The 25,177-nt window shown below is 32.5% G+C and overlaps 1 protein-coding gene across 5 annotated transcripts in view; it reads right to left on the bottom strand.

Annotated features, from left to right (window-relative positions):
- Positions 1-25,177, bottom strand: part of LOC127724344 (probable helicase senataxin) — a 102,527-nt gene that overhangs the window by 15,253 nt on the left and 62,097 nt on the right. For all 5 annotated transcript variants that reach the window (XM_052231278.1, XM_052231277.1, XM_052231279.1 and 2 more), the window contains 11 exons: positions 23,110-23,215; positions 17,957-18,154; positions 12,457-12,560; positions 11,137-11,286; positions 9,309-9,461; positions 8,176-8,281; positions 7,001-7,108; positions 3,352-3,479; positions 2,258-2,338; positions 1,379-1,552; positions 187-294 (listed from right to left, as the gene is read on the bottom strand). In XM_052231278.1, coding sequence (XP_052087238.1) covers positions 187-294; positions 1,379-1,552; positions 2,258-2,338; positions 3,352-3,479; positions 7,001-7,108; positions 8,176-8,281; positions 9,309-9,461; positions 11,137-11,286; positions 12,457-12,560; positions 17,957-18,154; positions 23,110-23,215 — 1,416 coding nt within the window. The remainder of the gene's footprint in view (positions 1-186; positions 295-1,378; positions 1,553-2,257; positions 2,339-3,351; positions 3,480-7,000; positions 7,109-8,175; positions 8,282-9,308; positions 9,462-11,136; positions 11,287-12,456; positions 12,561-17,956; positions 18,155-23,109; positions 23,216-25,177) is intronic.

Genomic DNA, 25,177 nt, shown 5'->3' with positions numbered 1-25,177 from the left:
CTAAATGATGATTATTTGTAGATAACTTGTATCTTCAATCTTATTCTGGTACAATATATCGGCTGTGTTTTTTCAACAGATTTGAACAAGCAAAAAACCCATAACTGTAAATTTCATGTTCATTAACAGAAGATGTTGTAATATCCCCAACCTTCCTTTGTGCAATTAATTATGACTTTTCCTTACCTGTGACAAGACAGTTGGCGGAAGTTGTTCAGGATCTCCTACCATAATCAATTTAGTAGTCCCGTATTGTAATGGTATCAGTGTATCTAACTCTGTTGCTTGTGAAGCCTGTAATTAATATAATTTATTATATACACATTTAGTAGTCCCCTATTGTAGAGGTATCAGTGTATCTAACTCTGTTGCTTGTGAAGCCTGTAATTAATATAATCTATTATATACACATTTAGTAGTCCCCTATTGTAGAGGTATCAGTGTATCTAACTCTGTCGCTTGTGAAGCCTGTAATTAATATAATCTATTATATACACATTTAGTAGTCCCCTATTGTAGAGGTATCAGTGTATCTAACTCTGTTGCTTGTGAAGCCTGTAATTAATATAATTTATTATATACACATTTAGTAGTCCCCTATTGTAGAGGTATCAGTGCATCTAACTCTGTTGCTTGTGAAGCCTGTAATTAATATAATTTATTATATACACATTTAGTAGTCCCCTATTGTAGAGGTATCAGTGTATCTAACTCTGTTGCTTGTGAAGTCTGTAATTAATATAATCTATTATATACACATTTAGTAGTCCCCTATATTGTAGAGGTATCAGTGTATCTAACTCTGTTGCTTGTGAAGCCTGTAATTAATATAATTTATTATATACTGTTTATGATTAAAAGCTGATTGCATATATACATAAGCATAAAATTAAGACAAGAGGTAATCCACACTTAATAAGTTTGGTAGGTTCTAAAATTTGTAGGTTAAAAGTGTACATTTTATATTACTAAAGCCATAAATTTCTCAAATGAATATATTTTGGTAGGTTCTAAAGCTAGTATATTATCAGTATACATTTTACAGCATTTGAAAGCCAATATACCTGTCAGTCTTGCTTGTCCAAAGTAAACAAATTTGCACCATTTTCTACATAAGAAAATGCCTGTACCAAGTTAGGAATATGACAGTTGTTATCAATTCGTTTGATGTGTTTGAGCTCTTGATTTTGCCATTTGATTGGGGACTTTCCGTTTTGAATTTTCCTCAGAGTTCAGTATTTTTGTGATTTTACTTTTGCTGGAAATCAAGCTATTTCTGGATGACAGCACGACTTATTTTTTTGTGGCAGGATTCTCAAATGACCATTGCACCATTATCCAATGTAAATTTATAACATGACAAAAGTAAGTGTCTTACCTCATCTACAATAATACAATTAAACATTGACCTCCTACTGTTCTGATAGTAAGGAGCTAGTATGTCTGCATAATAATCATTCCCAAAGGAATTCAGTGTGCCACACACTATATGGCTCTTTATCAACACATCCCTCATAACTTTTTGTTCTTCTTGTCTCGTTAGTTTTATGTCCTGCAAGTAAATTAGTTAACAAATGAATTAGAATAAGTTGTTCAGGTATATAGTTTATTTCATTTTTCATAACTGGTTAAAAAAATCATTATGAAAATTCAAATATTTAGTGGTCCATAAACAACATTACGATGAAATTTTATGTGGTAAATCTTAGTACAATTTCGAAAAAAAAGCTGTAATCATGATTATAGGAAAAGAAAACATATAATTAATTGATACTAGGACTGGGTTTCATCCTTAAGTAAATATCTTATAAATAGTATTGAACTTAAAAAAAACTGGCTTTAAATTACAATTGCTAAAGTCATACTAGAACATTACTTTATATTATGCAAAGATTTCGTCAAAGAGAAAATATTTCATTGCAAACCAATTAAATTGATTGATTGATTGGTGTTTAACGCCACTTTTAACACTATTGTGCTACTTCATAGCAGTCAGTTTTTATTGGTGGAGAAAACTGGAGTCCCCGTGGAAAACCACCAACTTTTGGTATGTAACTGACAATCCTAAATCAATTAAGATTAGAGTCCAGTGCACCTGTCACAACCTTTGTATTGACAGGCTAGTGATTACAGTAGTTGAACTACTTAAACCAATTAGCCACCGAGGCCCCCGCAAACCAATTAAAAACTTACACTATATCTTGCCTGGTTTCATCCCAAAAAAAAACCCAACAACTACCTCAAATTAAAATCTTACTTTATATTGAGCCTGGATTGCAACTTCCATGTCATCTTTTTTCTTTTCTAATTTATTTATTTCACTTCTGATCTTCCCTGCCTGCAAAACACAAAAAAAACTGTATGAAATTGGATACCATCTAAAGTAGATGATAAGGAATGAAAAAGAAGAAATATGGTTAAAGAAGAAATATGGTTATCAACTTATGATACCAAATCCCTACAACAAATTGAAAAACCATTAACAATGGAACAGTTCTTTAATAGAAGTTCTTCATCTCAAAGTCACATACAGTATGGCATGTTTTCTTTCTACACAAATATGTTTTATTTTAATTATCACAAAAACTGATGTATTACCATCTATTTTGACTTTCTTTCAGGCAAATCTCTGACTGGAAATGTAAATGAATTTACTGACATCTCAATGTTCACACATACACATGATAAATGATCAGAATTAGTCATTGTTGACAAATAAAGAAGGTGTGGGTTGAATTTTTAGACAGAGACAGGGATGGTTAAGGTAGATAGGGTGTCTCTTTCTGAGCATCACTTGAGGGAATGTGGCAAAAATGCTCTCTTGATTAAAAAATATTTTACAAAGTATTATTCAATATACAACAGAAACATTAAGCACTTGAAATTAGATTACACTCTCCAAAAATTAAGTGTCATTAAGAGTGTTTAAAAGTTTCAGAAAAAATCTTTTTAAATCAAGGGCAGATAATTATATTGAATTTGATAGGACAGTTTGTGTTTTTTTGTGATTTTTCGAGAAAATGAGGACCATGACACTCTATTTTTATTTGATATTTCCAGAGCATTTATGAAAAGTAATTCTCTCATTAAATTTTAACAATTTCTATAGTTTATATAATGTTACCTCATCAATAAGAAAAAACAAGTTTCCGCTATATAACCCAAATGAAATAACTTAAACGTATTTTAACGAAAAAAACAAGACCCATGGCCCCCAGTTTTTATATTGAAATTTGAAAGTACTATAACCCAGAAGTCTTTTACAGAAGCTTAAGAAAATTCTATTGTCCAACTTTTTTATTTCAGACATGCCAGCTACCTTAACAATTTTTTGGTGAAAATTTGCTCTACCTCAATTGTTTGCATTTTGATCATCTTATTAGTCAATTCCTCCTGCAAACTTGATATCCTGGTCTTCAGCTTATCTATTTCTTTTACCACACTTGTGTTGACCTGTCTCTTGATTTTGTTCTTTAATTCTGAAATAAATTTGATCATTAGAGATTTAACATTTGTTTTTTTTTTCTTCAAATAACAAAAAGGTCTCAAGAATTATGCTTTAATAGACCAAAAATGGTAATTGTCAAATAAACTATAGTCAACTAATTACTCAAAACTAAAAACAATTTGACAAAGTACGAATGTTTTTGAATATATGGTCTCAAAGAAGTATTCACAAGGTGTTAAAATGCTAGTTGGCTAAAAATGGTAAATGTCGCATAACTCCCACAAAAAAACCTGTCAAAACAAAAGTTGGCAAAGAAATTTCAGCTATTCAAAATGAAAAACAACAATTCCAAATATGAAAAGATTGAAACCAAAAAGTGTTAGAAGTGTGGAGAGGGATTCTATAAAAATGTAACATTGCCATATAAGCGGGAGGTGTGGCTAGCCATAAAACCAGGTTCAACCCACCATTTTTTCTTAAAATGTTCTGTACGAAGTCAGGAATATGGCAGTTGTTATCAAATAGTGCATTTCTATGTATGTTGGCGTTTGTTTTTGTTGCAGTACAGTGTTTCTGTTGTTCCGTTGTTTTCCTCTTATAATTGATGTGTTTCCCTCGGTTTTAGTTTGTAACCCCAGATTTGTTTTTGCTTAATCGGTTTATGGCTATTGAACAGGGGTATACTACTGTTGCCTTTTCCTGTCATGGTTCTTGGGGACAACACTTAGTAGTTTCCAAGTAATCCGCAGTTTCAATGCCTTATAAGTTGATGAACATAGATGCCTTAAGGATGTTCGCTACTCTGCTTCAAAATAACAAGCTTTTAAAAAGACTGTTATAAAGTGACAGTATACAGTCAGAGATATAACTCTATAGGGTTATTACAGAAAATAACTTGTGTGTGTTATTACAGATACTTTCATGAGTTGTCTACTCTTTATTCCTTAAATTATCTAAATCTGTAATAACATATGTTTGTTATTAGTAAAATAAATCAATTTATAGTGGGCTCTCGGGAACACTTGAAACTTTGCGCAGTAACTTATAAATAGCCTTGATAACTAATTTTCCAATTAAATTAATTACATTTTTATTAACCATGGTTAATCAATGAGACGAGGCTTTTAAGGGATAAACTTAGCTGTAATAACAAGGCTTAGTTATTAAAGGAATTTAACTTAATATATGATACACTTGGGAATTACTGGGAAGCTTGCGCAGAACCTCATTACATGCTCTGATCATTATTTCTTACAATAAATTAAAATACATTGTAATTAAGCATGATGTATGTCTGAGCAAATGCTTTGGAGTGATATAGAGAAGCTGGGATAACACCCTTTAGTTATTACAGGCAAATTTTTCTGTAATAACATAGGTGTACTATGCAAAATTGACAAACTATGAACTGTTATATCTTTCTATTGTTAAGTATACATAAAGACAATAGTAATATCAATAGAATTTGTACACATTTTAACTAAACTAATGATGTATATTGTCCCTTTGAAACATGTAACATACATCTGTTATCGCAGTTCTTTGATTTTTTAGTCCACAATAACAAATGCATGTTATTTTTCTGTAATAACCCTATAGAGTTTTATCCCTGACTGGTACATAAATAATGGAACTTAAAAAGCAGAAAAAAATTAAGGGTCTGTGACCTTGTTTTTCGAGATATAAGCCATTGTAAAATTGGCGGGAAAATATTTCTTTCTAGAAATTTCATACATTTAACATTGGCACATTTTTTTGTTTCCAAAACTATGAAAAAATAACAAGAATTTCTTAAGATTTTCAAATATGGCTTTTTAAATTATATGTTATAAAATTATGAAAAGAAAAGTAGGGGTTAGTGGGCAAAATATTTATTGGTACTGCATGGATAAAACCAGAGAATTCCGAATATCTGCAGTGTTCTCCCCAGGATTTTTGGATAGCACCAGGGTAACACGTGTGAACAGCTTGGTGAAATGATTCATACAATCAGTTGTGTCGCGTGGCGTCGCTATATTTCTAGTTACTGCAGTTTTTATGTCTCTTGTTTAGTTTTAATACTGTGGTACTGTGTTATGTCAGAATATTATTGGTTAAAAATATCAATAAACAGTTTGTATACTTTTAATATTTTTTTTAAATAAATAAAACATGATTCATTACATAATATTCATCTAAATTTAAAGTAATTAAATCTTTTATAAAATCCATGATCAATAAAAATAAAATATCATTCAAACAGGAACATATATATTGTTAGATATACTGTTCCTATATTCAAAAGAGAACAAAAATGATCAATTTAAAAAACCTTTCTAGTTTCTAGAAAGAAAGTTGTTGTATGTGAAAGGATACCTGTCATAAGGAGATATAAAATTAACAAGAAACAAAATAGTGTAATAATCTGAACCAGTTTCTATCTTAAATTTTAATAAAAAGAAATTTTTCATAAATTCTAAAACATTTTGCCATAGATTTCATGAACATGTAAATATAAGCCTTTCTTGTCTTTGGTGATAATCAAACATAGATACAGACTTAATACTGCACTGAAATCCAAATCTTTATTTGTCATGATCCATTTCAAAAGTATTGCTAAATCTATAAATTTATCTTAGGTCTATAGATCTATAAGTAACATATTCAATGTCAACAACAAAGTCTCCCTATTTTCCCGCCTAAATGACAGGAAGTAGATATAAATAGATTTAACATGTGCTTATGGATTAAAATTGCAAGATCACTTCCGTTATTCATTAATGATCATATGGATATATATATCCAGTTTTAAGGTACAGTCATGCATTTTATTTATAAAATAGAATAGATTGCAGTTAATTGTAAATAATCTTGAATATTCTACGTGAACTAACTGGGTCATGTGATCCTTCTCCTTTGAATTACTTGTTGACAGTTTGAAACCGGAATAGCATGCAATAACTATGTCATAATTAAAGATAAGTTTGGCCATGGTTTAATCAGAGACATATAAAACTATAATATAAGTATTGAGCTAACTTTATAATGTACAAAATATGTACCGCCGTGTGTACAACTATCGGGTCAACACGGTTTGTGTACAAAGTATTTGCCGACTTGTCAGGTGGTGAGTGAAGCCTTAAAATAGTTATCTTTGATCATAAAGTTATGATCTCTAAATTAAAACACAAAAGAATCATGTAAAAAGTGTTAATTACATCGGTTAAATCCAATCAACAAAGGTTAACCTCATAAAGGTAAATCAATCACGTGGTGTAAACAATATGTGTTGAACTGGTTTGAACTGGTCAAATTTCACCTGGAATTTTATACCGCACGGAAAAGATTTAACAAATCGTTTAAAACTTTACCGATTTACGATTTTTTAACTGAAAATTTTAGCACCACGGAGAAAAATTATACATCGCGGTAAGAACGATACCACCACGGTTAAAAATTATACATCGCGGGCCCGCGGTCCTTTATGGGCCTGGGGAGAACATTGATCTGACAAAAATTCAAAAACAAGAGGAGCAAACATCCTTAAAGTCAAACATGTGCTGTTCCACTTACCCTCTGCTTGATTAACTTTTACAATCTCCCGATATGTGTACTTTTGTACATCGTGATGTATATTTTCTGGTTTACCGATGCGAACTAGTCGGAATCCAGAATGTTTACCTAAAATATAAAAACATATTTTAAACAAAATAAATTCAATCAAGCAACGTTATTTTCTGAACTAATATTGAATTGTTTATTGTTGGTTTGAGGACCAATCTTACCTTCACTATGAAAAACAGCAATATATGCATGTCACGATTGAATGTTAAGGATGTACTTACACATGTAGGTGAAATTAAAAAAATCAAGAATTTAAAATTGATACTATAAGTCGGAAGAGCATTAGTTAAGGAACAAAAAAAGCTAAAAATATGGATAGGTTATGGAGCTTCTTTTCGAGATATTTAATTTTTTTTAAATGGCGGGAAAAGGCTGACTCAAGACTTTAACCTTGTATTTGCATGGGTATTATTTGGGTCACAAATCGAAAGAAAAGAAATCTAGAATCTGCTTAAATTTTAGTAAATGACCTTTTATGAGCTATTGAAGTCTTAAAAGAAAAATGGGTGCTATAGGGCAAACTATTTTACCCTGTATCATAGGGGGAAAAAAGGGAGTCTGAACATCTGACAAAAATTCCTAAACCTGACGGGAGTACATCCTTAATACAAAAATAAAATTAAGAGTGCAGTCATTTAGTATCTCTTGAAATCTTCATTTGATTGATTACTGTAAATTCAGAAATTATTGTGAGGTTTTTATTTATGCCAATAATGTTACTGTGTGAGTATCACAATAATAAGAACTTGCATTTTGATAACTAAAACATATATAGATCAGCATGCAGATTTTTCTGAAATCGCAATAATAAATGCACGGAATAATTTCTGAATTTACAGTACTAAATAACAAAACTCTAGCATGTCAATCCATTGCTTTTGTAACTAGTAAAATATAAAACATGTCTGTTATGCCACAGGAGAACAAAATATCTGGTTACAAACCCTAATATGGGTAGGGTTTCAAGTATGTTTATGCTTGTTACGTCAACAGGTTGGTTCAAAAGAATGAAGACCTCACAATGACTTTGATATCAGGAATAGTCGAAAAGGGTGTTTTTTTTTAAGTGTGTGAAGGAAAATTGTGTCGTGAATTAATACACCATATGTTATGAACTAACTTACTCTTTTCTTCCATCTTTCTTCTTTCATCTATTAGTCTTTTCATTAATTCATCTACGGCAGCATTTGATGGTGCACACAGACAAATATGACATGCCCTATTGCTTTTCTGAAAATATAAGAAGAATCAATATTACACGTCTGGCAACTTTATAATGCAAAAAATACTAACAATTCAATAAAGCATGTATTTGTTTAACTGATGTTTGTCCTATAAGTTAACTTAAATGCTTGCCGTCCTATTCCTTTAAAAAGTAGGTGAACTCCTTCAAATAACACACTGACTTCATAACAGCCTTCAAATTGAAGTACAGTTCTGGCAAAAAGTTCTCAAGAATACTATCTGGACATCGAAAAGCATTGTTAATTCATAAGCTACACAATATATTATGAAATTAAGCAAAAATGTCTTTCTTCTCAAACTTTGCTGTAAATCACAATTTTTTTGCATACCAGACTTCCATTCAAATATATACCAAATCGTTAACAAAAAAAGCTTAGGGTAGGAAGCAAAGAAAGTAAGACTAACAGACTTAGCACACTTTTTTATTTGACCTAAACAAAACTAAAAACAAGTATACCTCCATCAAGAAATACAGCCAGTGATATTGTTGTCTTTTTTCAAAACTACCTCTACCCTTTTTTTTTTGGAAAAAAGCATCATTTTTTTGGAAATTGGGAAGTTTTTTTGCACAGTTTTTTTACGTAATAGTTTGAATTGTGAGACATTTTCAACCGGAAAGGAACTTTTTGGGGAGGGGAAAGAAACGGAAAAAATGACGGACTTAAAACATTGAAAACCATGTGTGTTACAAACACCACAATGATTCTAATCAGAAACCTGGATCTCAAAAGCACTTTCATAATATCAAAATAATTACATGAATACCAAATTTACGTACATTAATACTACCAATGCCATCACCGTTTGGGAAAAATGTACAACTTATTGGGAGAAATTTTATGCCATTTTTTTAGTAATTGGGAATTTTCTCTAGGGGAAAAAGCCGAATTTCGGAGATAGTTTGAGGCAAACAATATCACTGACAGCATGTAGCTTTTAACAATCAACCATCATTTTGGACGTCATTTTATAAGTAAAACCATCACAGAAAATGACAATATTTAATTGTTACCTTAATGATATTCTTGATGATACCAATAATAGTATAGGATTTACCAGTACCAGGAGGTCCTTGGATTAGCACCACCCTATTTTGCTGTGCAGGCTCCAGTGCAATCTTGGTTGATATTACAATAGCTTTTTGTTGTGACTTGTTATATTTATCCTATAAATACATGAACAGTGTGCTTAATGGATAAAATGTAAAAGATCTATTACTATATAGCTGAATAACCCCTTTCTCATTCTAAACCCCCATCCCCCAGCAGCTCAGGGGGCATTAAGTATTACCTTTGTCAATCTGTCAATTAATATTTGCACATCCATCCATAAATCCCAAAATTGGTTTCCGTCCTCTTTAGTTTGCCTCAACCAAATGTTACGAAACTTATACACAATGCTTATTACCACAAAACACAGAATTTGGGTGGTGTCACTTTTACCATTCTCGAGTTATGCTCCTTTATAACATTATATGCAAGCAGTGGCATCATCTGTGTCCCATGGACACATTTTCCATTTAATTATTTCTAATTTACAAATCAGCCTCCTAAACATGCTGATCACTTTCATGTATCTTTTAAGTTTGCTAGTGCATGAAATAATGCAAGGAATATGTGTACTTTGAAGCCAAGGCTCCGTGTTGGAGACCGTACTTTGACCTATAATGGTTTACTTTTACAAATTGTGACTTGGATGGAGAGTTGTCTTATTGGCACTCATACCACATCTTCTTATATCTATTTGAAGCACCAACATAAATTGTGTTGCTAAAGTGAAACATAATATGAAGAAAATGCTAATATAACCAACCCCATTATAGGGAACTACTACAGCAAATACAATAGGATGTGTGTTTCCTTTTGTCATCAAAAACAGTTGTTTCTTTTAAGGCATAGAGCAGATTTTTGTCTGCTGTTTTGTAGGCCATACTTGCAATACAATGGGTTTTACGATCATGTACAGCAGATGTTGATCTGACAGTGATAACTATTGTATCTGTAGTACCTATGACCAGTAATAGGGTATGTATAACCTCATTTGTCATAGTGTCACAAACTCTTAAGGATGTTTGCTACTCTGTTTCAAAATAACATGCTTTTTAAAAGACTATTATAAATTGATAGTATGTAAATAACGGAACTGAAAACGCAGAAAAAAATTATGGGTCCGTGATCTTGTTTTCTAGAAATAAGCCATTGAAAAATTGGTGGGAAATGATTCATTCTAGATTTTTCATACATTTAACATTGGCACCTTTTTTCTTTCAAAAACAATGAAAAAATAATAAGGATTTTATAAGATTTTCAAATATGGCTTTTTAAACTAAATGTAATAAAATTATGAAAAGAAAAGTAGGGGTTAGTGGACAAAATTATGTAATGGCCAAACATGGATAAAACCAGCGGATTCTGAAAATCTGGCAAAAATTCAAAAACAAGAGGAGCGAACATCCTTCATTGTCCTTAATGCAGTTAAATTAATAAGAATGAAATTTTATATATAATGTTAGAGATGCACATATCCATAATAGGGGGCCTTTGTAAAAGAGAAGTTTAAGTAGTCTGACTACTGTATCACTAGCCTGACAACACTGAAGTTGTGAGTTCGAATCCCGCATTTGGCAGGTGCATTTGATTCTAATCTTAATTGACTAGGATTGTCTGTTTTCCTACCAAAGGTGGTTGGCTTCTCCAATCACTCTGGCTTTCTCCACCAATAAATAATGCCACGAAATAGCACAATAATGCTGAAAGTGGGGTTAATATATGCAAATCAATCAATCAATCAATCATAATCATAGCATTAACCTCTTAAACTATTTTTTTCAGTAAACTTACTAATCCCAGAAGATCATTTTCTCTAACTGAAGGATGATTGTGAAATACTCTAAGGATACCTGGAGTCAAAATACTGTTGACCATCGTGGTTTTGTAAAGGCGGGACAAGGCATTGTAGTGACGTATTGTTGACACCAACGAGCATACAACCTAAAATAAAAATTTATTTCAAAGCATACAAATTTTTATACCTTTCTGCATTAAAACACTTTCATTAACATCATCATTTTGATTACAATTGGTGAAAAGTTAATGTACATGTATGATAGTGTCTAATGTCCAGCAGGAAATATTACACGCATATTCAGGATGAAAACATGGTTCATCATAACATAAAGCGATTACATTGCTTGGTATTGGAAAGTGATGCTGAGCTGGATTTGCAATGTTGTAACACAAAATGTAGCATTCCCTTAAATTCTGGTTCTTGGGTCATAAAACTTTACTCGGTACTAGGGAGTTCAAAATTTGTGATAAAAAAAACCAAATCCTGTATTTTTATTGGTTGAGTTCTGATTCTGAGTACAACAGTTATTCTCAAAAGTTTTATGACTGTAAGCCCTGGACACATGATTCAGACTCGAGCCTCCTCATGGGGTTTTTGATTATGTGATTACTTGACAGTTTTTATAGTGTTTATTTGATTACCAGACAAAATAATACATGATTATTTGATTAGGACTGTATTTTTTATCATTTGATTATCTTGTTTAAAAAAAAAATTAATGATTATGTGATAATATTGGCAAAAAATTTGTGATTATGTGATTTATACTTTGACACCCCATGAGGGGCCTCAGACTCCCAGCTGCCAAACAGTATTTGTTCATACTCCTAAATGCTGCATTAAATATGACAATTCCACATGCCACGGATTAATCTCAGCATTTGTTGCATAAGAACAAAAATAACTTCTGTCTGATTTTAACCATAGGTTATAAGCCAGCTACAGCTACGTTAAATTGAGGTCTTTTTTCATAAATTTGCTTTTAAATATTATTATAGTTAAATAATAATGTTACAGCTTACTTTTTACTGCAACTGTTTCTTAATGAGTATAAAATTTACTGAATGCATTTTTATCTAAAATTTTGACAAAGAACTACTTTAAGACTTTTTTTTTAATTCTGTGATATCAGAAAAAAAATATCATAAAGATTAAACGTTTTTTGTACATCTGTGTAAAACTTAGTTGCAAAAGCAATAGCAAAATATCTGATTCATGTATTAAATTGACTGCAATGAAATTGTATAAATGCATCAAAAGCTAACAGCAATCAAGCAAACAAGATTTAAACTTAAACTATATTTTAAGCATACCGTAATAGAAGATCTCTTGTCAGGTAACATTTTGAACTGTCGAAATCTGGTCTTCACAATTATTTCTAGTCCAATCAAATCAGAGGCAGATTTCCCTTCTTTAACTGAAGTTAAGAGAAAAAAAATTAAATTTAACTGATTTCGGTTTTAAAATAAACACAGAATACAAAGAAGTAAATATGACTCTTTTGCGGTAAGACAGTTGCTCATAATTAACTCAGTCAATATGTGATGGTGTTCAAATTTATGACATCACAAATGAAAATTCTGCATTACAGCAACAAAACTGTCATACTTTATTTATTTTTCAACATCATTAACATAATTTTTGAAGGATTGTATAAATTGACAACTTTGACTAAATAATGATTCTTTTATTACCTTCTTGACCAAGTACAAGTATTTTTTTAATCAAGTTTGAGAGAAATAATATGTGATGTCTTAAAGGATAATATACAAAGTCTTATAAACTCTTTCTCCAATCAACTTTTGCTTTTGGTGACTGCAAGTCACTATGATGATTTAGGTGTAAACAAATCTTTTCAAATGCATTCTGTTTATTTGACAATATAAACATAGAACCATCATGCAATAGTGAAGTACAAAGTTAAAAGAACCAAATTTGTCTAGTAATGTACAATGTATATATGATTTGATTTGATTGTTGATGTTTTAACGCCACTTTTAAGCACCGCTTGTGGGCTATTTCGTGGCGGCCAGTTTTTATTGGTGGAGGAAGCAGGAGTCCCTGGATAAAACCACCGACCTTCGATAGGAAAACTGACAATCCTAGTCAATTAAGATTGGAGTCGAGTGCACCCGCACGAGCCGGGTTCGAACTCACAACCTCAGTGTTGACTGGCTAGTGATTACAGTAGTAACTACTTAGACCACTCTAAATTTTATTAAATTTTTGGAAAATTTGTGTGGCCAAATAAGTAAACCAACTAGTTTTTATTAGTGATTTATCTATGCTGCGATCTCCGGAATAGAAAACTATCCAGAAAATCCTCCAGAAAACAGCAATTTCAGAGATTGTTGTGAATTTTGAAGAATGGGCAAAAATACGAGATTAATTATTGCGATTTCTGGAAAATCTGTATACAGATATAAATAAGTATCAGATATCAGAATGTGAGTTTTTATTATTGTGATACTCACCCAGTCCCATTATTCGCATTAATAAAAACCTCACAATAATTTCTGAATTTACTGTACATGTATGTCATCTTGTTTTTCTCCTTTCCTATACTTACATCCAGAGTAAAAAAATCTCATATAAAATGCTTGGCTGAGCGCAGCCAGATACGACTGCAGAGGTCTAACCCTGAATAGTTGGGGCAAGTTTTGACACAATATTCGAGCTTGATACTGTTTGAATTTGGATTGTGATCAAATTTTTGACATAATATAGGTTTCTGACACAAAATAAATGTGGTCAAAGATCTTAAAAATTTGAATCGGGACATTGAATTTACCTAGAATGGTCTGATATCCAAAATCTAATAACATGGTTAGATTCAGCATATAAAAAAACACCCAAAATTTTATTTTAGTTGAAATCAAACGAAGTTTAATTTCAGACCCTTCAAACCTTAATATGGACTAATTTGAAAACAGGGCCCAAAATAAAAAATCTAAATGCACAATAAGATTCGGCATATCATACAGCCGCAATAATTCAGTTTTTGATGAAATCAATCAAAGTTTAATTTTGGACCCTTTTGACCTCAATGTAGACCAATTTAAAAATGGGGCCCAACATCCAAAAAAGTAATACAAGTTTAGAACCCCCAAAAATTGAAGACTTTAAATTAATCCCATTGAAATTGGTTAAAAGATTTGTATTTATTTTCAATTGAAGATTTCTTGCTATTGCGCAATACTGTGTAATTAAAGATTTCTTGCTATCGTGCAATACTGCGCAATTGAAGATTTCTTGCTATTGCGCAATACTGTGTTGTTGCACAATACTGGCCAATTGAAGATTTCTTGCTATTGCGCAATACTGTATAATTGAAGATTTCTTGCTATTGCGCAATACTGTGCAGTTAAAGATTTCTTGCTATTGCGCAATACTGTGCTATTGTGCAATACTGTGCTATTGCGCCATACTGTGCAATTTAAGATTTCTTGCTATTGCTCAATACTGTGCTATTGCGCAATACTTTGTTGTTGCGCTATACTATGCTATTGCGCAATACCGTGCAAATGAAGATTTCTTGCTATTGCGCAATACTGTGCAATTGAAGATTTCTTCCTATCGCACAATTCTGTGCAATTGAAGATTTCTTGCTATTGCGCAATACTGTGCTATTGTGCAATACTGTGCTATTGCGCAATACTGTGCAATTGAAGATTTCTTACTATTGCGCAACACTGTGCAATTGAAGATTTCTTTCTATTGCGCAATACTTTGCAATTGAAGATTTCTTGCTATTGCGCAATACTGTGCTATTGTGCAATTGAAGATTTTTTGCTATTGCGCAATACTGTGCAATCATTTGAAATTTCAAAAATTTTGAAGAAAAAAAATAAGAGCCCCCAAAAACTAGAGGCTCTAAAGAGCCTGTGTCGCTCACCTTGGTCTATGTGCATATTAAACAAAGGACATAGATGGATTCATGACAAAATTGTGTTTTGGTGATGGTGATGTGTTTGTAGATCTTCCTTTACTGAACATTCTTGCTGCTTGCAATTATCTCTATCTATAATGAACTTGGCCCAGTAGTTACAATGGAAAATATTTTGTAAAAATTTACAAAAATTTACAAAATTTATGAAAATTGTAAAAAATTGAATATAAAGGGCAATAACTCCTTAGGGGGTCAATTGACAATTTTCGTCATGTTGACTTATTTGTAGATCTTACTTTGCTGTACATTATTGCTTTTACAGTTTATCTCTATCTATAATAATATTCAAGATAATAACCAAAAGCTGCAAAATTTTCTTAAAATTACCAATTCAGGGGCAACAACCCAACAACGTGTTGCCTGATTGGTCTGAAAATTTCAGGGCAAATAGATCTTGACCTGATGAACAATTTTATCCTCGTCAGATTTGCACTAAATGCTTTGGTTTCAGAGATATGAGCCAAAAACTGCATTTTACCCTATGTACTATTTTTTAGCCATGTCGGCCATCTTGGTTCGCGGGCGGGGTCATCGGACACATTTTATAAACTAGATACCCTAATGATGATTGTGGACAAGTTTGGTTAAATTTGTCTCAGTAGTTTCAGAGGAGAAGATTTTTGTAAAAGATTACAAAAATTTACGAAAAATGGTTAAAAATTGACAATAAAGGGCAATAACTCCTTAAGGGGTCAATTGACTTATTTGTAGATCTTACTTTGCTGAACATTATTGCTGTTTACAGTTTATCTCTATATATAATAATATTCAAGATAATAACCAAAAACGGCAAAATTTCCTTTAAATTACCAATTCAAGGGCAGCAACCCAACAACGCGTTGTCCGATTCATCTGAAAATTTCAGGGCAGATAGATCTTGACCTGATAAACAATTTTACCCCAATCAGATTTGCTCTAAATGCTTTGGTTTCAGAGATATAAGCCAAAATCTACATTTTACCCCTATGTTCTATTTTTAGCCATGGCGGCCATCTTGGTTGGTTGGCTGGGTCATCGGACACATTTTTTAAACTAGATACCCCAATGATGATTGTGGCCAAGTTTGGTTAAATTTGGCCAAGTAGTTTCAGAGGAGAAGATTTTTGTAAAAGTTAATGACGACGGACACCAAGTGATGAGAAAAGCTCACTTGGCCCTTTGGGCCAGGTGAGCTAAAAATTGAAAAAAAAAATCCCCCCAAACTTTTTTAACCCCTTCCCCCTTGGAGTAATTACCCCCAAATTAATACAAGCCTTCCCTTTGTGGTATGGAACCTTGAAGTACAATTTTAGAGAGATCCTTACACTTAACCATAAGTTACTGTCTGGAAACTACAAAAATGCTTGTTTTTGGCCCCTTTTTCCTAAACTATTGGTACCATAACCCCCAAAATCAATTCCAACCTTCCTTTTGTGGTATTGAACCTTCTGGTAAAAATTCTTAGAGATCCTTTCACTTAAACTAAAGTTATTGTCCAGAAACCAAATGTGTCTTCGGACAACGCCGACACCATAGCATTATACGATGCAAAAAATTTTGGCGGTCGTATAAAAAGGTTAGCTAAAAATTCGTAAGGGTTCCGCGGAACCCAGTGTCTCACCTACTTTTTCTGTTAATCGCAGACTCAACAAAAATGAGGAAGTTAATCAATAAAAATATTCCTATTGATACTATCTTTTGATTGTAAGAAGCTTCTGTCCAAGTTTGGTAAAAATCCAGGATAGTTTATGAATCTAATAAATGTTTAAAAACTTTAACTGCAGACTGAATGTAATGTTAGCTGGAAGAAAACAAAATTTCCTTCTAGATACTAGCATTTGATTATAAACAAGTTTCTGTCCAAGTTTGGTACAAATCCAAAATAGTATAAGAAAGTTATTAAAATTTTAAAAACTTTAACCACAGAGTGAATGTGTTGTTTCCTGGCAGAAAATCTAAGTCCATTTAAAAGTAAAATACGGAAAAAAAATGGATTTATTTTTTTACAAAATTTCCTTCTAGATAACTAGCTTTTGATCATAAACAAGCTTCTGTCCAAGTTTGGTACAAATCCAAAATAGTATAAGAAAGTTATCAAAATTTTAAAAACTTTAACCACAGAGTGATAGTGTTGTTTCCTGGCAGAAAATCTAAGTCCATTTAAAAGTAAAATACGGAAAAAATGGATTTATTTTTTTTATAAAATTTCCTTCTAGATACTAGCTTTTGATCATAAACAAGCTTCTGTCCAAGTTTGGTACAAATCCAAAATAGTATAAGAAAGTTATTAAAATTTTAAAAACTTTAACCACAGAGTGAATGTGTTGTTTCCTGGCAGAAAATCTAAGTCCATTTAAAAGTAAAATAAGGAAAAAATGGATTTTTTTTTTTTACAAAATTTACTTCTGGATACTCTTATGATCATAAACAAGCTTCTGTCCAAGTTTGGTAGAAACCCAGGTTAGTTTAAGAAAGTTATTAAAATTTTAAAAACTTTAACCACAGAGTGAATGTAATATTTCCCGGCAGAAAAACTAAGTCCATTTATAAGTAAAATACGGAAAAAATGGAATTTTATTTTTACAAAATTTACTTCTGGATATTATCTTATGATCATAAACAAGCTTCTGTCCAAGTTTGGTAGAAATCCAGGATAGTTTAAGAAAGTGATTAAAATTTCAAAAACTTTAACCACAGAGTGAATATTTGTGGATGCCGCCGACGACGACGACGCCGACGGAATGTAGGATCGCTATGTCTCGCTTTTTCGACTAAAGTCGAAGGCCTCGACAAAAATGATTTAATGAAAAAACTTGAATATTGGTTGGTTCACTGTTCACTCCAAACCGTATCGTCAGCTTTAGTGCTAAGAAAATCATACATACCTAAAGAAGGAAACGTCTGTAGGATTTTAACAACATCGCCCTGATTCCTACGGTACTGGAGCCTCTCTATGAATCCGAGCTGTGGATAATACTTGGCTTTATGTTTGGCACTGACTTCCCATGCATTCACACCCCAGGTATTTACTATCACAAGATCTCCTTCATTTAATAGATTGAAGGTCTGCTTTGGGACCACAGCTAAAATATAAAAGTTTTACAAATTTAAGAAATGGTCCTTAGTGATTTTAGTATAGTTTTACAAAGGTCATTTCATTTAAAGTTTAATTGTTATCAGAAACTTCGAATATTTTGTCTTTGACGTAGATTAATTATTTTCTCTGACAGCCCCTTTTTTAGCCGAAACGTAACAAAGTTTTATTTTCAACAGACAAACTGACACCTGTTACCTATTGTTTGCAAACATCTTTTACCAATATTTTTTCATGATACTAGTTTTTTTTTATTGTACTTAAATGTTTCTACATGTAACATATTCTTTTCATGCAAAATCCTAATAAAAATGTGAAAAAAATGCATTAGAAGCATATATAGAAACGATGTTTCAACAAATCAAATGGTACATGCAAATTAATGGGAAATGAAAGAACCTTAGTGAGCGCGCTCACATACCCCACGTCCCCACATTGTCATTGGAGAAATAAAATAAGTGTAAGAAAAAAAAATTGTATCAGAAAAAAAAATTGAATCATAATTTCCTGTCAATATGCACATCTACATAGTATGTCCTTATTATCTACACAGTTTCATGAAATTCTGTTGTGTGGTTTGAGAGGAGTTGCAATGACAAAAGGTTGCAGTAGTATATTGGACAAAAAAGTTCAAAGGGGCGTAACTCCTGGGAAATCAAGAGTGCACATGCTGAAATGTCTCGCCTTCTTTACTAATCATTGATATTATGTTGACAGTCCTAAATATAAAGCTTTATTACAACTGTCACATAAACTTAACATTAACCAAGTAAACTAAACATTGACCAATGAACCATGAAAATGAGGTCAAGGTCAGATGAACCATGCTAGGCAGGCATGTACAGCTAACAATTCTTCCATACAACAAATATAGTTGACCTATTGCTTATAGTTTAAGAAAAACAGACCAAAACACAAAACTTAACACTGAGCAATGAACCTTAAAAATGAGGTCAAGGTCAAATAAAACCTGCGTGACTGACACATAGATCATAAAATATTTCCATACACCAAATATAGTTGAAATATTGCATAAAGTATTTGAAAAAAAGACCAAAACTCAAAAACTTAACTTTGACCACTGAACCATGAAAATGAGGTCAAGGTCAGATGACACCTGCCAGCTAGACATGTACACCTTACAATCATTCCATACACCAAATATAGTAGACCTATTGCATACAGTATTAGGAAAAAAAACCAAAACTCAAAAACTTAACTTTGACCACTGAACCATGAAAATGAGGTCAAGGTCAGATGACACCTGCCAGCTAGACATGTACACCTTACAATCATTCCATACACCAAATATAGTAGACCTATTGCATACAGTATAAGAAAAACAGACCAAAACACAAAAACTTAACTATAACCACTGAACCATGAAAATGAGGTTAAGGTCAGATGACACCTGCCAGTTGGACATGTACACCTTACAGTCCTTCCATACACCGAATATACTAGACCTACAGTATATTACACTATAGTATCTGAGATATGGACTTGACCACCAAAACTTAACCTTGTTCACTGATCCATGAAATGAGGTCGAGGTCAAGTGAAAACTGTCTGACGGGCATGAGGACCTTGCAAGGTAAGCACATACCAAATATAGTTATCCTATTACTTATAATAAGAGAGAATTTAACACTACACAAAATCTTAACTTTTTTTTCAAGTAGTCACTGAACCATGAAAATGAGGTCAAGGACATTGGACATGTGACTGACAGAAACTTCGTAACATGAGGCATCCATATACAAAGTATGAAGCATCCAGAACTTCCACCCTCTAGAATATAAAGCTTTTAAGAAGTTAGCTAACCAGGGCTCGACAATAACGCTTGTCCGATACCAGAGGAAAACAAGGTCGGACAAGTAAAAGCTATATCAAGGTTGTCCGATGGGACAAGTAAAATTATTCTGCATAAAATAAATTTAATCCAACTTTGATGAACAAAGTAATTATAAACAAAAAACAAGAAAAGAAGATAAAAACAAGTATTAGTTTGACATGTTTACTGGCAATTGATAATTTAAAACTGGTTCTTTGTCAGGTACTTTTTAACAGGTAGAAGGCATACTATTATCGGAAACCAGTCTTACTGATCCGAATCAGCGATGCGCTTTGTAGATAGATAACTTTACAAGACAGTTGTCACCAGCTTGGAAACGATTCATTGGCTCCAAGTTTAATAGACAGTTTGGCACCGTAGGAGACATATTTAATAGGCATGATAAATAGACAGTTTGGCAACGCAGGAGAAATTTCGGGACCAAGACAAATCAGTACCTCCTACCTTGATTCTGTTGCTTTATAATAAATACCAAACCAGTAATTTTTTAACAAAAATATTTTTAAATAAAAATGAAGAAATTGTTTACCATAAAATTCATAAAATCATATTTGATCATATGTAGAAAAAAAAAAAAATACTTGCAATATGGTGACCTATAATGAATTGTTATTAAATTTCTGTGTCATTTGGTCTCTAGCAGAAAGTTGTCTCATTGGCAATCATACCTCATCTTCTTTTTTTTTATTGATTGCATTTGAATAACTTTTTTCAACTTAAAAAAACAGGATACAAATCCAATGAGTGTACATTGACAGGCCTATCAGATGGTGCCTCATGTGCAGAGTCTGATGAGACTTTGGCATTGATGAAAACTAGAACCTTAAAGTCCTGTGACATTACTAGATTCAGTTGTTCTCGACTCATATTTTTGAAAAGTATATCAAAAGATATAAATCTAACTACTGTTATATTGTTTTAATTCATTTTGTTCCTTGAATCAACTTAAAATGCAAAAAAAGGTTATTATTAAGATTTTTTTTGGACAAGTTACAATTTCATTCGGACAAGTAAATTTTGGTATGTACTTGTCCTACTGGACAAGTTGAAAAAAAAGTTATTGTAGAGGCCTGCTAACGCCGCCGCCACCGCCGGATCACTATCCCTATGTCGAGCTTTCTGCGACAAAAGTCGCATGCTCGACAAAAATTGAATCGTAATTTCCTGTCGATATGCACATCTACGTAGTATGTCCTTATTATCTGAAAAGATTTCATGAAATTCTGTTGTGTGGTTTGAGAGGAGTTGCGATGACAAAAGGTTGCAGTAGTATATTGGGCAAATAAGTTCAAAGGGGCGTAACTCTGGAAAAAAAATTAAATCGTAATTTCCTATCGATATGCACATCTACGTAGTATGTCCTTATTATCTGAAAAGGTTTCATGAAATTCTATTGTGTGGTTTGAGAGGAGTTGCGATGACAAAAGGTTGCAGTAGTATATTGGGCAAATAAGTTAAAAGGGGCGTAACTCCTGGAAAAAAATTGAATCGTAATTTCCTGTCGATATGCACATCTACGTAGTATGTCCTTATTATCTGGAAAGGTTTCATGAAATTCTGTTGTGTGGTTTGAGAGGAGTTGCGATGACAAACTGTTGCAGTAATACATTAAAGTAAATAAGTTCAAAGGGGCGTAACTCCTAGAAAAAAAATTGAATCGTAATTTCCTGTCGATATGCACAACTACATAGTATGTCCTTATTATCTAAAAAGGTTTCGTGAAATTCTGTTGTGTGGTTTGAGAGGAGTTGTGATGACAAAAAATAGGACTGACGGACTGACGGACTGACGGACGGACGGACAGACGAACGGACAAACAGACGGACAGACGGACGGACGGACGGACGGGTCAAAATCATTATACCCTCCGCAACTCGTTGCTTAGGGTATAATAATAAGAGAGTGGGTTCCCTGTCAATGCAAGCTTATTGAAAGAACATGTTTTTAAGTTCTTAGGCTGTTAAGGTGGTACCAAACATCTGGAATAAAATTAATTTGGCTCGTTTAATTTTCATAAAAATTTGACAAAATATTTACTTTGACCTTTTGACAAAAATATAAACATTTCAAATAAATGGGGAATGTGTCCATGGGACACAGATGATGTCCCCGCTTGCATATAACGTTATAAAGAGACACAACTCAAGAACTGTAAAAGTGAAGATACCCAAATTTGTACTTGATCTGTGTTTTGTGGTAATAAGCATTGTGTATAAGTTTCATAACATTTGGTTGAGTCAAACTAAAGTTAGAGAACAGAAACGAAAAATTCAGCAATTTTTTCATTTGTAAAGGGGCATAACTCTAGAACGGTAAAAGTGACGCCACCAAAATTCAAACTTGATCTGTGTTTTGTGGTAATAAGCATAATGTATAAGTTTCATAACATTTGGTTGAGGCAAACTTTAAGTTAGAGAACAGAAACCAATTTTGGTACGTACGTACGTACAGACAGACAAGGGTAAAACTTAATGCCCCCTCCGCTACGGCAGGGGCATAAAAACTTGAACCACACACTTTATCGGAAAAATTTCATTGCATATAGTAGTTTGACAAACACTAATCTTGATCATTGAGAAGCTTAATATTTCCTTAAAAATAGAATGTGATTAAAAGGTTCAGCTGATTTTTACAGAGTTATCTCCCTGTAGTGTTATGTACCACCTTAAGAACTTTCATTCTACATCAAAGTAGTTTGCATCCCATTTTTACAAATATATAATGCACTAACAAAATCCAAATTATTGACAGATCTTGCACAATACACCATACTATTCCACTTGCTCTGTACAAACAGGGATACAGTTTTCTTACCTAGAAGTTGTTTCCCTTTGCAAAAAAACTAAAACTGGAAACAGTTGCTCATTTGAAATGAACCAATTTATAGTTTATAGCTGATGATATGCAGTATGGGTTTTGCTCATTGTTGAAGGCTGTACAGTAACCTATAGTTGTAAACTTCTATGTCATTTAGTCTCTGGTGAAAAGTTGTCTCATTGGCAATCATATCAAATCTTCTTATTTTCATATTATAACTTTTTCTCGTAATCCGAAATTTATTTGTTAAATTTGATAGTATATATATATACCAGTAAAAGTGTAAGTGAACATCTTGTCACATGGTTTATGAACTCGAGTAAACACAATGTCAACTGATCTTCTTCGTCCCTTTGACTCTTGCCAAGACCTCACACACTGAAATATAAAAAAAAATACTTATATTTCTGTTATATCATATAAGCAATTCAACACTTGGATGGATAGATGTTTAAATTACAATGGGCAATCATTCAAGTTAAAAAGATGGAAGCGCAAAATTGAATTTAAACATGATAGCTCACACAGTATCTTTGAGCTTTGCTAAACACAACTTCAACTGTAACTAGACCAAAGCAAGTCACCAGTCAGGGGACTTACTTAAATGAGTGATTTTCTAAATCACTGATTCAAGTAACATTATGTCCATAAAGGTTGGAAGCAAGAGTTGTCTTTCTTTAATGATCACCTATTTAAGTAGTACAAATTAATCACTAGACTAAGTGATTTAATTTTATTGTAGCTTCAGTGTTTTCCCTAGGCTATTCAAGCATTGCGGTACCGCTACGCATAAATTTCGACCGCCATGCTTTCATCATTGCCGCAATGCATCCCGCTATGTGTGAAAATTATAACTGTGTAAAATATTTATTATCGATATTTTGAAAGTGAAGTGACAAGTGACAACACTCCACAGGTGTTTTAAACTCATCCGACTGATAATTGGATGCATCACGTCGCGCGTGCCGGGATTTTACAACCTTCTTGATATCGAGACTTCGGTTACATAATAGAAGTGGCCAGTTAGCTGATAAATAAATAGTCAGATTAATCTCCAATGCACATCTTTCTGTGCTAAATAAAAGTTTAACCTTTTCCAGTATAAATTTCACCTTTAAAACGGGTGTTTGACATCGTTATTTTACTGTTTATCTTTAAAAAGTAGAAATTTAAAATTTGGTATAGTTTCTGGTATCATAAAATAAAACCAATGTAATTTCACCGAGAATGAACAAAACATTGTTTTTAATGAAGTTTCGTAGTTATTTCATCGGCTATATTTACATCGATGAATTATTTTTTGATTGGTCACAACAATCAGTTATTTTTAGATTAGTCGCGGTTGATTGATTATATCAAAGAATACACATCACCGCCACCGGGCCGAGAAAAAGACGTATCTTATGAAATATTTAAAAGATTTCATAGAAAAACTTTCAAAAAAACGTAGCTAGTTACGGAAATATTGTTTTTAATAAACTTGTGTTGTTCTATTTGTATTTCAATGGGTCACAAGCTTAGGTGTAGCGGATTCATTTGCCGTTTTTTACACAAGTGGGGCTTAATTTCTTTCACTTCGGCGAGATTGGATTTTTACAATTATGAAGCGTTATAACTAAATCGGACAGGGATGTATGTAAAAAAAATAGTTAATTGTCATGAAATAAAATGTTAGCTTAGCTTCCAAACAGGTTATTGCCAAATATGTCATCTGTATGTCCGTAGGTCAGATATTCTTCATTGACGACTTCTGTAATTAACGCAAATATTTTTTTTTTTATAATATTGTTTCCTGTAAAATCTCTGTGAAGAATGATGACATTCAAAGTTTTATTTAACAACTTGCTGTTGATGCTGAAATCATTCTATCAGCAAAATTCGAAGAACAATCATCAATCATTTAAACAACCATGTCCAAGCAACCATCAAAGAAAGGTCGCCTTACTGGCCCAACTTTTTTGACAAGTTGGTTAGAGAAGACTAAGAAAAGTCTACTCCTTCATCAAATTGTAGTCAGACAGATAAAATCATCACCATGAGCAAAGCCCTGAAGTTGAGAAACAGACTATGTCAAAAAGTGCTGAATTGCTTAATGCATATACATGTATCAATTGAAGGACCAAAGAAGGAAGATTTTGATTTTGAAAAATGTGTGGTGACCTTTGGAAAGTTGAAACAGAGGAAGATATCAACAAAATAATGTGTACATGACATTAAATAGTAAATAACTATTGCAGACTGGATTTTTTTTATTATTGCTTATAAGGTCTTTAGTTAATTACTCTCATCTGTGATAAATACTTTAAAGTTCCATGAATTGTATGAATTGCTGTACCTATA

This window comes from Mytilus californianus, unplaced genomic scaffold, assembly GCF_021869535.1.
Source record: "Mytilus californianus isolate M0D057914Y unplaced genomic scaffold, xbMytCali1.0.p SCAF_14, whole genome shotgun sequence".
In the NCBI taxonomy this organism is placed as follows: domain Eukaryota; kingdom Metazoa; phylum Mollusca; class Bivalvia; order Mytilida; family Mytilidae; genus Mytilus; species Mytilus californianus.
Note: the sequence above shows the minus strand (reverse complement) of the source record. Positions and strands in the feature narration are given on the sequence as shown.